The 13112-nt window shown below is 63.4% G+C and overlaps 2 protein-coding genes across 4 annotated transcripts in view; one reads left to right on the top strand and one right to left on the bottom strand.

Annotated features, from left to right (window-relative positions):
• Nucleotides 1-2521: 2521 nt before the first annotated feature.
• LOC141731201 (TBC1 domain family member 24-like) lies at nucleotides 2522-8200 on the bottom strand. Its single transcript, XM_074555019.1, has 7 exons — nucleotides 8081-8200; nucleotides 5968-7003; nucleotides 5509-5667; nucleotides 4932-4995; nucleotides 4580-4675; nucleotides 4173-4443; nucleotides 2522-3544 (listed from the first exon to the last, which is right to left on the bottom strand). Exons 1-7 carry the CDS (start codon nucleotides 8181-8183, stop codon nucleotides 3399-3401), a joined length of 1875 nt encoding a protein of 624 aa, XP_074411120.1. The 5' UTR covers nucleotides 8184-8200; the 3' UTR covers nucleotides 2522-3398.
• A 1405-nt stretch (nucleotides 8201-9605) lies between these two features.
• STX8 (syntaxin 8) overlaps nucleotides 9606-13112 on the top strand; it is a 74473-nt gene continuing 70966 nt past the window's right edge. For 2 of the 3 annotated variants that reach the window (XM_074555256.1, XM_074555254.1), the window contains exons 1-2: nucleotides 9606-9740; nucleotides 10295-10394. In XM_074555256.1, the coding sequence (XP_074411357.1) occupies nucleotides 9724-9740; nucleotides 10295-10394 (117 nt within the window). In that variant the 5' untranslated portion in view covers nucleotides 9606-9723. Of the gene's footprint in view, nucleotides 9806-10294; nucleotides 10395-13112 lie in introns of all 3 variants that reach the window. The other variant, XM_074555255.1, reaches the window with a different exon arrangement.

Here is a 13112-nt window from a genome sequence, read left to right as displayed (position 1 = left end):
CAGATGTTTCCTGTCTCCCTGGAGCTGCTGGGAGCCTTTTCCCAGCTGGGAGTAGTTCCTGCATTCAGGCTTGGTCTGGGGGATCACACAGACCTGTGGGCAGGAAGATCCCCTGTGTGAGCAGGATGGAGGATGTGACTCTATTGACTGTCCTCCCTTGTTGAGTCTCCGTCTTTTCCTTGTCTGGACCCCCAGAGCCGAGTCTTGACACGTCCTGTGGCTCGGGATTGCATTTGGGAAGCAGATAAAGCAGGTTCACCCCCTTTTCTGCTGGGGCAGAGTGCAGCTTGTGCAGCCCTCACAGGCAGGTTCTGCTTTCCAGAGGGGCAGCTGGACCAGCCTGCCTCTGCTCCCTGCACAGGGGACAGCCTGCCTCTGCTCCCTGCACAGCTTTTGGGGATGGCTGGACCAGCCTGCCTCTGCTCCCTGCACAGCTTTTGGGGATGGCTGGACCAGCCTGCCTCTGCTCCCTGCACAGCTTTTGGGGCTCCACGGCAGGGAATGAGCTGAGCTGAGTTGAGCCGAGCTGAGCTGAGGGGATTCAGCCCCGAGTTTCCTCCCGAGCTGCAGTGAGCCCTGTCCTGTCTCTCTGGTTTCCCTGCCCAAGCCCCGGAGCCGGCAGTGCCTGGGCATGACCCGGCCTCACCCAGGCTGACCCGAGCGCTTTTCCTGTCGCGCTGAGGCAGCCGCGAATGTTTCCCGGGATGTCTCAGAGCTGGGGCAGGCCCTGGGTGAGGATGCCACCCTCCGTGAGGATTCCTACCTGCGCTGTTCCGGATGCATTCCCTTCCTCCCAGCACGGAACGTGCGGGAATTCCTTCAGCCTGCAGCTGTGCATGGAGCAGGGATGCTCCCTGTCGGAGCAGCCAGGCCAGGCTGCCTGGGCACGGGGACAGCCGCGTTGGCACCGCTGTCACCTCAGACTGCCCTTCCACTCCTCTTTGCCCGCTTCCTGCAGAACCGGGGTTCAGAGCAGTCCCGGGGGAGGCACGGGGGGTGCCTGGGGACAGGTTCGAGCTCTGCCTGAGCTCAGGGGAGCTCCCTGTCTTGGCAGGGATACAGGACCCTGGACAGGGATGCAGGAGCGCGGGCTGCTCCGTCCCTCGGTTTCCTGCGGTGTCACAGCCCCGGGATCCTGCCCCTGAGCGGCTCCGGGACAGCTGTGGAGCATCTGCGGCTGTGGAACTGCAAACTCTGCCTGGCTGCGGCACGGAGGGGGCGGGAATTGTGCCCCAAATCATTCCTTTCCCTACCAAGCTGTGGGGCAGCCTCGGTGACCTGCAGCCCTCCCTGCCTGCCCCCCATCCTCCGGAGCAGCGCTGGGGGCAGAGCCCCTCACCCTGCCCGGGGGCCTGCAGGGTTCCCAAACGCCCCCAAACCACAGGAGATCAAAAACCCGCGGGAATTGCAGCCAAAACGGGACAATTCCGCCGCTGTTCCTGGAATGCCGCGTCAGAGGCAGAGCACTCAGCACCCACCTGCATTTCCCAGTCTCGGCGTGCAGCCCACGGGATGTGCAATGCCTCCCATACAGTGCAGTCCTGGGATGTGCACTCCATCCCACACAATGCAATCCTGGATGTGCTGTCCATGAGATGTGCGGTCCATGGGATGTGCAGCCCATGGAATGTTCAGTCCATCCCATCCAGGGACAGGAGCAGTGCACAGCGGGCTCTGTGAGGGCGCTGCTGAGGCGCTCCTGACCAACCCGGGCTGAATTCCCGGCAAAGGGAATTCACGGGGAAGCGAAGGGGACAGGAGGAACAGGACACAAAAGCACAAGCGGAGCGCCTCGGTCTGGCAGCCGCAGTGCCGTGCTGGGAAATTACTCTGATTTACTGCAAGAGTTCTGGCTGATGAGGAGAGAAGGCAGCAGAGTTTCTAACAAGTGACAGCTCCCTGAGTCTTTTCCTTTCTTCCCTGGCCAGCTTTGCAACCCTGCTTGAGACATCCAGCGGTTTGGGGGATTTTATGCTGGACTGCTGGGCCCTGGTAGGGTCTGAGTGCCCTCAACTCCACGCAGTGCCCTGCTGTGGGTGGCAAAGCCCTGCCCAGAGCAGTGCCCGGCTGCCCTCGGCTCTCTGCGCAAACCCGCTGCTGTTTCTCCCGGCGCCTGGGGATGGCATCAGCTCCTCACTGTTGGGAATGCCAGGTGAAGAGCCGCAGGTTTCCCCATCCCCTGCGCCCTGCAGGGCGTGGGTAACGCTTTGTTTGGGTGGAAAACAGAGATGCCACATTAAAGCCGAGCTCTTCACGCATTTCCAGCCTCAGGTCCCCGGAGCTGCTGTCCCTGGGGCCGTGTCCTGCTGCCACCTGGCTGGGACACGGGCAGGGCTGGCCCGGCCCCGGCTCGTTCCCGGTGGGCAGCGACAGCTCGCGCCCGAGCCCAGCTATTCCTGGGGTTGGTAATTCTTCGAGCAGGAGCAGGGGGTTCCCACAACAGGCTCCCTGCTCATCACAGCTCGGCACTATTTACACATTTTAACAAACGAGGGCATCAGCCTCCACCAATTGCTGATCACATCGCTTTATTAATATTTGCTTTTCATTAACTAGCATCCCAGCCCTGTTTGCTGGGTGCATCCTGATCAGTCACAGGAGCAGCTCTCTAGGTGGTTGCACTTTCCACTGCTGCAATTCCTTTCCCCTGCGTATTTCTCATTCCCGCTGATTCCCCTCCTGGTGGCTCTGGCCCAGACACCCCAATTCCTGGTGTGCCTGGATACCCCATGGAAGTCCTGAGCCATTCCCATTGTGCCTGGATATGCTGTGGAGGCTCAGAGCCATTCCTGGTGTGCCCATGCCCAGCCCTGTGGGAGCTCTGCCATCGCTGCTCCTGCTGTGCCCTTCTGCCAGTGCTGGCACAGCCCCAGGGCAGCCACAGCTCCTGCCCTCAGTGGCTGCAGGTCTAGGATGGGTGGGAGGTGACCCCACCTGGGAAAGTGTGTTTGGGGAGGGCTCAGAGGGCTCCCCATGGCCTCCAACCCTCCCGTGTCTGACAGAGAACACCAAACATTCCCATTCCATGTTAAAATGGCCCATCCTGGTGATCACATTGGGGGATCTCCTCCGTGTCCAGCCCTGCAGCCCCACGCCAGCCCTGGGCTGGGGACAGAGTAAAGGGCTCGGCCGCAAATGTGGGGTCTCCCTGGAGCTGTCACTGCACCCACAAACTGCGGCAGGGCTTTGCCATCTAATCCAATCCGGTCTGATCCATTCTGCTCTGCTCCGTTCTGCTCCGTTCTGCTCTGCTCTGCTCCGTTCTGGCCGTGGAGGGGCCCAGGGGACCAGAGCAGCCACCCAGGTGGCCCCAGCCTGGCCGGAGGTGCCAGCGCAGGGAGGGTCCAGGTGCCCGGTGCCCGTGCCCGCGGGTGGCACTCGGGGTGTCCCCAGGGCCCCTAGGCGCTCTGGAAGCCCCACACCTCCAGGAGCTGCACCTGGAAGTTCTCCCGGCAGAGCGGGGGGTTGTCGAAGGTCTCGCAGCGCTCCGTGTGTCCCCGCAGCAGGCTGGCGTCCAGGGACAGCGCTTGGCCTCCCCCTCCGCCTGCAAGGGCAGCGCGGGCTGGGCTGGGCTGGGCTGGGCTGGGCCGGGCTGAGCCGGGCTGGGGCCGCCCTCGCAGCGAGGGAAGGGCCTGGCAGGGCCGCTCCGGGCCCGGGCAGCGAACCCCGGCAGGGTTTGGGCTCTGGGGTCCCCCTGGGGCTCTGGGAGGAGCTCCCGGGCTGGGGAAGGGGAGCTGCCCTCGCCTGCCCGGACTTCAACCCGATATCCCCAGCTGGAGCTCCGGGGAGCCGATAGGGATCCCCCCCTTATTGATAAGGATCCTCTCTTATCCATAGGAATCCCCCCTCACTGATAGGGATCCTCCCTTACTGATAGGGATTCCCCCCCTCACTCATACGGATCTCCCCTTATTGATAGGGATCCCCCCGTCACTGATAGGAATCCCCCCTTATCGATAGGGATCCCTCCTTATGGATAGGGATCCCTCCTTATCCATATCAATCCCTCCTTACCAATATCGACCCTCCTTTATTGATAAAGATCCCCTCCCTTATTGCTAGGGATCCCTCATTACCGATATCATCCCCCTTTACCGATATCGATCCCCCCTTACCGATACCGACCCCCCTTACCGATATTGATCCCCCATACAGACATCATCCCCCCTTACCGATAACGATGCCGTCCCGGGAGCCGGACATGAACATGGAGGCCGTTTTGGAGGGCAGCAGGAAGTGCCTGGTGGCCAGGAACGGGGACAGGCGGCCTCTGCCCTGCGCCGAGGGCACGGCCAGGTGCTGGGGGCTGGAGCTGTCCCGGGAGGAGCCGAGCAGGGACTCGGGAGCGGGGGAAGGCGAGCGCTGCCGGGAGCGCGGCACGGCCTTGGCCAGCTCCGGCCTCTGGATGAGCACCCACTCGTACCTCTCTGCCTCGGGGCGCACCTGGGCACGGGACACACCTGGTGACCTGGGGGAAGGTGCTGCTGCTGCTCCGGGTGGGGCCTGGGGCAGGGAAGGGACGGCGTGTCCTGGCAGGACAGCAATGAGGGGACAGGGCCGGACACAAACCGTGACTCACAGTGAACACAAAGCACTCCCCTGTCCCAAAAAAGCCCGAGGTGGCTCCGCTCTTCTTCCTTTCGGCCCAGTCGGAGGAGAGAAAGGCCCCACACACCTGGGAGAGAGCACAGGGAGCTCAGGGATGGATCAGTCTCACTGGTGGCCTCTCCCCCTCACCCTCCCCTCCTGGTTCCCCAGCACCCCGGCTGAGGTGTGTCCTGGTGGCAGAGGGGCAGTTTGTGCTGCCCTGGGAGCTGGGACAGACCCAAGCCGGGGCACGACAGGGAGCTCACAGCCCGTGGGTGCTCCCAGCAGTGCCAGGGGGGTCACCCAGGCCGTCCCCTTCCCCAGCCCTGCCTGGCAGCGCTCACCTCCCCCTCGGTGGTTTTGATGAGCAGCACCGTGGGTTCGTAGCCTTCACAGCACGTGTAGAACCTGCAGGGATTGACAAGGCTGGGCTGGGGGAGCTGGAGCCCCAGCAGGGTGTGCTGGCTGTCCCTGGGCATGGTGTGCTGACTGTCCCTGGGCACGGTGTGCTGGCTGGCCCTGGGCAGGGTGTGCTGGCTGTCCCTGGGCACGGTGTGCTGGCTGGCCCTGGGCAGGGTGTGCTGGCTGTCTCTGGGCACGGTGTGCTGGTTGGCCCTGGGCACGGTGTGCTGGCTGTCCCTGGCTGCTCACAGCATGCTGGCACAGGGTGGCACAGGGGACATCCCTGCCTGGCACAGCCACAGGGCTCCCTGTGCCCCGGGTGGTGCCCAGGGGTCGGTGCCCATCTGGGTCAGCCTCTGCCCTCTGCCCTCAGCCACCCTTGGGACCCCGAACCCAGCCCAGGAGGGTCCCCAGCAGCCCCAGAGGTGTCCAGGTCCCTTGTGCTGCTCCTCCCTCCAGGACCAAGCCCTGCCCAGGTTCCCCCGTGCCCGCCCGGCCCCGGGGCAGGTGAGGCTTCACCTCTGCAGGCTGCAGCCGTCCTGGGAGGTGGAGAAGAGCAGCAGCGGGGGGAAGAGCGAGAAGCGCTCGGGCAGCCAGGACCAGACGAGGCGCATCTCCTGTGCCGTGACCGTGCTGGAGCTGAACTTCTGCATGTCCACGGCCAGGTGGAAGGATGGCCTGGGGGGAGGGACATCAGGGGGCTGGGGGCCTTTGCGTTATGGGGCACAGCCCCTGCAGCAGCTTCTGCCCTGCCCTGAGCACTGTGAGCTCCCTGCCAGCACCCCCAGCTGGGCTATGTCCCCTGACAGGGTCCCCAGCTCTGGCTGGGCCATGTCCCCTGACAGGGTCCCCCAGAGGCTGTGAGGGCCCAGCACAGCTACAGCTGCGGGAGTTTCCTGCAGCTCCCCCAGAGCTCTCCACAGGAGCTCCCATTTTGCCAGCTCAGCCCCAGAGCTGGGAGCGCAGAGCTCTCCTCACCTCCTCTGCACCACGGTGATGCCCCTCTCCACCAAGGCCTTCCTGTTGGCCATGTGCAGCAGCCAGATCTCCTTGCGGGAGAAGAGGCGGATGCCGAAGGCTCTCTCCAGGAGTTTGTCCACGCTGACGTGCTGGGCGATGTTCCTGACGAAGGCCTGAAGCTCGGCCTTGACGTCGGAGCCCTGCGGCCCGGCCGGGGCCGCCGAGAGCCGGAACTGCTTGAGCAGGGCCAGGCCGATGCGGTACAGCACCTTCTGGCCCTCCAGCAGGAACACGTCCAGCACGCGCACGGCGTAGGCCAAGGGCAGCCCGGGGAAGAGCCACGACAGCCACTCCGAGTAGACCTCGAGCACGTTGTCGGCAGCGGCGGCGATGAGCTTGTGGGCCGCGGGGCAGTGCTTGCTGGCCAGGTCCCCGAAGGTCATGCAGGAGGCCTGGTGCGCCAGGAAGGACTGGTCGATGTAGGCGGCGTGGGGAGCGTTGCTGGCGATGAGGCGCGAGAGGCTCTCGAAGCACCGGGCCTCGTCCTCGCTGTAGTGCAGCAGCAGCGCCGCCAGCGCCGGCAGCAGCGGGCTGTGCGTGATGTCGGGGAACAGGGCGCCCACGCAGATGAGGATCTTCCTCAGGGCCGTGACCCCGCGCGGGCTGAGGCAGTAGGTGGGCACGGGGCAGCCCTCCAGGAACTCGGGCAGGGGGTGCGAGCTCACGCTGCGCTGCCCGAAGAGCCGGCCGGCCACGTCCCGGTACACGAGCGCGTCGGGGGTGACGAGGCGGCAGGAGACGCGCTGGATGAGCCGGGGGTAGAGCCGGGCCCGGCCCGCGTGGCTCCCGGCCCAGCAGCCTTCCCTCGCCAGCCGCTTCAGCTCTTTCGCGGGCCGGCCCAGCACGTCCCGCGGGATCCGCGCCGGGCCCTGCGCCTCCGGCATCTGGGCCCAGTCCACGAAGGGCCCGCAGCCCCGGCCCGGGGAGGTGTCGATGTCCCACGTGTCGGCCTCGGACGTGACCACGATGGTGACCGGGGGCGAGCCCAGCGCCTCTGCGGGACACAGAGCTTTTATTGATCGCCTCTCCCCGTCCCACCGGCGGCGTTCCGCCCCGGCCCAGGGCGCTCTGAAGCCTCACAACCGCGTCCTGCATTTCTTTGCTCTGCCCCGCCAAGGGAAGCGTTTTAGCCTTTGCCCTCTCCCGCTCCCATCAGCTCCAGGCCCCAGAGAAGCTGGGGCCAGGTCCCAGCTGGGTGTCAGGGCTGCTTCTCACACCGTGAGGGGCTTTTCCCCGCTCCCAAAGCTCCCGGCCCCGATCAGTGCTCGGGCAGCCGCCGGCGCTGGGCAGAGCGGGCTCCAAGCTCCGCCCGGACACACGGGAGCGGCATTTCCCCGGGGCTCGGGAGAGCTGAGCCGAGCCCTGCAGGGGCTGGGGGCTGTCCCCGCGTCGGTGAGCTCTGCTGGGCGCTCATCAGCGGCCGGGGACACTGCCAATTAGCCACTCATTGACTCTCGGGTGTTTATTCCGTGCCTGTGCTCGGCTGCTGGGGGCCAGGGAAGGATTCGCACCGAGACAAGGGGACACGCGGACAGCCCGTGGTGGCACATCGGGACGGTCCCGGGCCGGGTCCGGCTCTGGCTCTCGCTCTCCAGCTCAGTTTGGCGCCTGCCCAAGGCCAGCGGGAGCAGCGGGTCGGGCTCAGCCTGGTTCAGGGCAGGAGCTGCTGGATCCGGAGCCGCTCGGGCCGGCTCCTGACCCGGACACAGCCTGACCCCGGCACATCACGGGGGCTCCTGGCCACAGAAACCAGGCTGAGACATCACTGGGCGGCGATCAGGGGCCGTTCGCAGCCCAAATTCACCCCAAATCCCTCTCTCAGGGCGCTGCCCTGCCCGGGTACCGAGGAGCATCAGCCCGAGCCCACCCGACCGCCGGTGCCCCGGGTGCTGAACGGAGGCTGCGGCTGTGCCCGGCCCGGGACGAGCCGGGGGCTGGGGGCCGGACCCGGCTGTGCCCCAGCCCCTGCGGCTGTGCCCAGCCGTGCCCCAGCCCCTGCGCCCCCGTTCGGTCCCCCACTCACCCGGCCCGGTGCCCGGCACGGGCGGGTCCCGCTCGGTCCCGCACTCACCCGGCCCCGTGCCCGGCTCCTCGCCCGTGCCCGGCTCGGCCATGGGGCAGGCGGCGGCCGCGCCCCCGGGGCAGCGGGGCACGCTGAGCCCCAGCTGCAGCATCTGCCAGCTCGGCCACCCCTGCCGGGTCCGCTCTGCCCCGCACCTGCCGCGCTTTTAAGGTGCGGGCCGGCCCCGGCCCCACGGTTTGTTTGGGGTAAACACGGCGAGGGGTGGAGCGGCTCCGCGCCCGCATCGCCCCTTCCTGCCCCGATTCCGCGCCGGGCCCGGCCGGGGACCTCAAACACCCCGCGGGCCGAGATAGCATCGAACAGCAACACGGGCAGCAAATGAACCCTTTATTTTCTCCAGGATACCCTTCGTGCTCCGCTCGGGCTGCGGCTGCTGCGGCTCGGCCGCGGGGCTCCGGCGTTCCCCGTGTGCCCCCGGGGAAGTGCTCGGTACCGGTCGGTGCCAGCCCCAGAACGCGCTGCAGAACTGCACAATGAGCGCTGTGCTCACCGACAGAGGAGCTGGGCTGGAGAAAAAGCGGCCTCCAGCAGCTGGGAGAGGCTCCCGGGACACCGCCCCGGTCCCACAGAGCTGCTCTCAGCTCGGGCTGCACTTAGCGGGCACTTTTATAGGCATCCCAGCCTTTTAAAGGATCTTTATTTGCCTTTAAAACCGGATTGTTTCTGCTGTGGTAAGGACTGGGGAGCGGAGCGGGGATCAGCCCCGGGAACAGGGGAACAGAGTGGGGATCAGCCCCGGGAATGACGAGATGCGCTCGTTCTCGTTATCAATACCGTTATCACCATTGTTGTGATTGTCCTTATCGCTGCCGTCATCGCTGCCGTTATCAGCAGGCCCAGCAGCCCCGTCACGAGGGCGATAAAGCCTCGCTGGCAGCGCCCCGAAGCTGCTCCTCACTCAGGTTTGTGCCCGATTTGCGTCACCGGTCGCATCCAAAAACACAGGGAGAGGCCAAATCCCGGCGGATCAGGGAGCGAGGGGCTGCGCCCGCCGCAGCCAGAACAGCGACAGTGCCAGCAGCGCCAGTGTCACCGGGACCGGGCGGGGACAGGGAGGGCAGCGATGTCAGTGCGGATGGGCAGGGACAGGGTCAGGGCTGGGGTTTGGAGAAGGGAACCGGTGCCACCGCTCCGTGTGGGGTTTATGGCAGCAGGGAGGGGTGTGCACATCTGCACACATCTGCATCTTGTACTGTGCACCTCTACACCCCGAACAGCTGCACCTCTGCCCCTTGTACTGCAGAGTTCCGTGCCCGCCCTCTGGACACTGAACCTCTGCCCCTATAAACCCCGAACATTTGCATCTGTCCCTGAGCCCCGCACATCTGTCCCTCTGCACCCAACACCTGGTGCTTCTCTCTCTCCCGAACATCCAGCCCTGCCTCCCTGCCCAGCACAGCAGAGCCGCTGCGCCATCGGCCCCACTCCCCACACTGTCGCACCCCTGGGGCCGGCTGCGCTCCCCGGGCCTGCACCCCAGTACCTCTCTCCCCTCTCTCCATCTCTCTCCCCTCTCCATCTCTCCCCTCTTCTCTCTCCCACTTCCCTTTCCCCTCCGTCCCCTCCCGGCGCCTGCGCGCGGCGCGTCCGGGCGGATCCGGCGGAAGCGCCGCGAAGGTTCCGGGGTCGCGATGGCTCCGGACCCCTGGTGAGCGCCGGGCCGGGCTGGGCCGGGCCGGGCCGGGCTGGGCCGGGAATGCGGGTCGGGACCGGGTCAGCACCGGCTGGGACCGGCCCTGCCGGGGCTGCGCAGCGTGCGGAGCCTGCGGGCCCGGCACGGGCGGGAGCGGGGCCGGGCGGGCTGGGCTGAGCGGGGTGTGCCTTCCAAAGCCGGTGTGCGTGTGTTTATTCGGGTGTGCTGTGTGTTCGGGGCTGCTCAGTGTTTGGGGGTCCTGTCCCAAAGCCCACCCCGGTGTCCGTGTGTTTGGGGATGCTGTGTGTTTTGGGCTGCTGTGCCTTTCCTTCCCGAGTCCTTTCCCAAAACCCATCCCAGTCTTTGTGGCTGTGGGTTTTGGGGCTGTTGTGCCTTCTCCTCCCGAGGCTTATACCGGTGGGTCCCATGCCATGCCATGCCATGCCATGCCATGCCATGCCGTGCCGTGCCATGCCATGCCATGCCATGCCATGCCATGCCATGCCATGCCATGCCATGCCATGCCAGCCGGTCCCGTGTCCCCGGGCTCAGCCTCTGGGTCCCCGCAGGCTCCCGCTGCTCGCCGCCGCCCGGCAGCTCGCCCAGGACATCGCCGAGAAGCTGCAGGAGCGGAGCCGCTGCCAGCGGAGCGGGGAGAGCTCGGCCAAGGTGCCCGGCAGGGATGGGCCAGGCGGGGCTGGGGCCGGTGCGGTGTGCCGGGATAAGGGCGGGATTCCCGGGATGCGGGTGGAACTCCGGGGATGTGGGACGGAACTCCCGGGATGCGGGCGGCATTCCCGGGATGCAGGGCGGAATTCCCGGGATAGGAGGCGGAACTCTCGGGATGCGGGGCGGCATTGCCGGGATGCGGGGCGGCATTGCCGGGATGCGGGGCAGGGGGAGGAGCGGATGCGGGCCGGGGCTGTGTCGCTGCCGCTGCCGGCACCCGTAGGAGAAGGCTGTGCTCCAGCGCCGCTCTCTGTACTTTTAGGGGTCTGTCAGGGGAACGAGAAGGGAGTTTGGGGATGAACCGCGGCTCCCGGTGGTTTGGGGTCAGCAGCGGTGAATCTGCGTGCAGCAGCTCTGGTTCGGGGAGGAGCTGTGGCCGTGCTGGGCACGCCCCGCTGCCTGCTCCGGGCTGTTCCCGACGGATGGAGCTGATCCAGAGGGTCAGGGATGCTGGGATGGAGCTGGTCCAGAGAATCAGGGATGCTGGGATGGAGCCGGTCCAGAGAATCAGGGATGCTGGGGTGGAGCTGTCCCTGAGGCTCAGGGATGTTGGGATGCTGGGATGGAGCTGTCCCAGAGGCTCAGGGATTCTCAGGGATGCTCAGCAGCTGCTCTGTTCCCTCTCTCTCTGAACAGGGATGTTCCTCACCCAGGGCTGGCTCCAGTCTTTTGCAGTGGCTGCAGATCAGAAGGAGTAGGAACCTTGCAGCCTTTAGTTGCATTTCTAACAAAATACAAGCCCAGAGTTACACAGGAATGAGAAGCAGCAGTTGGAGCTCTCCCAGGAATGTTGTGTTCTCCACGTTTTTCCACTTTCTGTGAAATAAAGAAATAGAAAGAAGGAATAAGAAAGAATAAATAAGTCAGAAATAAAATAAAGTTAAGGTTTTCAGGAGGCTGCTTTTCCTGTGGCTCCAAGCCTTGTCCTTTCCTTCAGGAGCAGCTTTGAGTCATTACCTGCTCCTTTGGCTGTATCCAGATGAAAATTGCTGTAAGACCTGAACTGGTCATTTATAACTATTGGCATAATTAAAGCCCCAGTGCTTTTTCTCCCCCTCTCTGTATCAGGGCTGTAATGCAGTGCCTGATCTCTGGGTCTGCTGGGCCACTCACTTTGCTGAGAGCTGTTCAAATCAAATGTCATTTTTGAAATGTTTCCTTGGGAGAAGTTCTGAGGAACAGTGTTAGGCTGTGCACAATAATCAGTGCTGCTGCATGGCAGCCTCACCTCAGCAGGAGTTGAGAAGGGGTCTCAGAAACCCCAAATAAGTGGGGTTTGAGCAGTATTTTCTCTGCCTTTGGAGAGTTTGGAGGTGCAGATTAAATTCCTGCTTTCAGCATGGTGAAGTGTCAGAATTGCACAGAGACACCTCAACAAGAGCAGAGCAATAAAAGATTGCTGCTCAATGTGTCTGTATTTATAGAGGGCAAAGTCCTCTCCTGCCATCAGTGCCACCCCTGAGGAGCCCAAAGCCCAGGGAAACGTGGGGCTGGTGCTGTTTGGAGCCTTTGTGGGGCTGGAACTCTCCGGGCTTGTGTTGGCTTGTTATGGAAACATTGCAGGGGTGGCTGACTTCTCCATAAAGTCATTTGTCCCATGCCCTGTGTTTTCCAGCTTCCTTTAATCCATTAACAGGTAAAGGGGAATATTTGGCAGTGTTTGATTCTACTCTAAACAAGGTTCCCACAAGGAGAGAGGTGTTTCCATAACAGAAATGCCTGTTGAGAAACCCACGGCTGAGCAGTCGCGTGCCCTGTGCCTGCTGAGGGCTGAAATGCAGGGAAATGTCTGTGTACAGAACTGGCCTTTCAGGGAGAATATAAACAGGGTTTATTTCTGTAGTATTTTGCAATTAGCATGGCTGACAAACTTCTTGCCTGTTTCTGAGCCAAAAATAGAGCACAAAATCTAAAATGGAAAAATAAACGGTGAGGAAGGATTTTAATCCAGCACTTACCTGTGAACTATGCTCTTTCAGCTGATCATAAAACTTCCATGGGTTTATTTTTTTTTCTACTTTTTTTCTACCTTAGTTTTCTGTTGAGGAGGCGAAATTTTTTGTTCTCTCACTGCAGTTTCTGCCCAGGCTGCGGCATTTGGTGACTTTTTTGGCCGTGCCACCTTTGTGCTCTGTTGCTGTTCTGGGTCAGTCAAATGCAGCATTCTTCACCGGGAGCTGAGGACAAACAAAATTAATTACCTTTAATTACCTGACTGCAGAGCTGGAGGCCCCACAGAGGCTTCGGCACTCCCCATATCTCTGATCCCCTGTGCTGGTTTGGATCTGCTGCCGTGGGGGTGTTGGGTGCTGTGGTCCAGAGGTGGATTTGGCTGCCTCAGCCTGGCTGCATCTGCTCTGTGCTGGTGGTGTTTGAGGGCAAACCCCAGCCAGTGAGGCAGGTTCCATCTCCTGAGGCTCTCCTGCTCCATCCCTAAGGGTTCAGTCTCCTGAGGCTCTTCTGCTCCATCCTAGAGGGGTTCAGGCTCTCCTGCTCCATCCCAGACAGGTTCAGTCTCTCAGGCTCAGCTGCTCCATCCCAGACAGGTTCAATCTCTCAGGCTCAGCTGCTCCATCCCAGACAGGTTCAGTCTCTCAGGCTCAGCTGCTCCATCCCAGACAGGTTCAGGCTTTCAGGCTCTCTTGACTTCAGCACTCA

This window comes from Zonotrichia albicollis, chromosome 19 (assembly GCF_047830755.1).
Source record: "Zonotrichia albicollis isolate bZonAlb1 chromosome 19, bZonAlb1.hap1, whole genome shotgun sequence".
In the NCBI taxonomy this organism is placed as follows: Eukaryota; Metazoa; Chordata; class Aves; order Passeriformes; family Passerellidae; genus Zonotrichia; species Zonotrichia albicollis.
This window is presented reverse-complemented; position numbering and strand designations above follow the sequence as displayed.

What these genes read in the sequence shown, in the direction of transcription:
- LOC141731201 (XM_074555019.1), bottom strand. Translation starts at nt 8,183, where the DNA reads ATGCTGCAGCTGGGGCTCAGCGTGCCCCGCTGCCCCGGGGGCGCGGCC. An exon ending in GACGGCTGCAGCCTGCAGAG is followed by an intron (nt 4,996 to 5,508) that starts GTGAAGCCTCAC and finishes CAATCCCTGCAG; the next exon opens with GTTCTACACGTGCTGTGAAG. An exon ending in GGGAGTGCTTTGTGTTCACT is followed by an intron (nt 4,444 to 4,579) that starts GTGAGTCACGGT and finishes TCCCGTGCCCAG; the next exon opens with GTGCGCCCCGAGGCAGAGAG.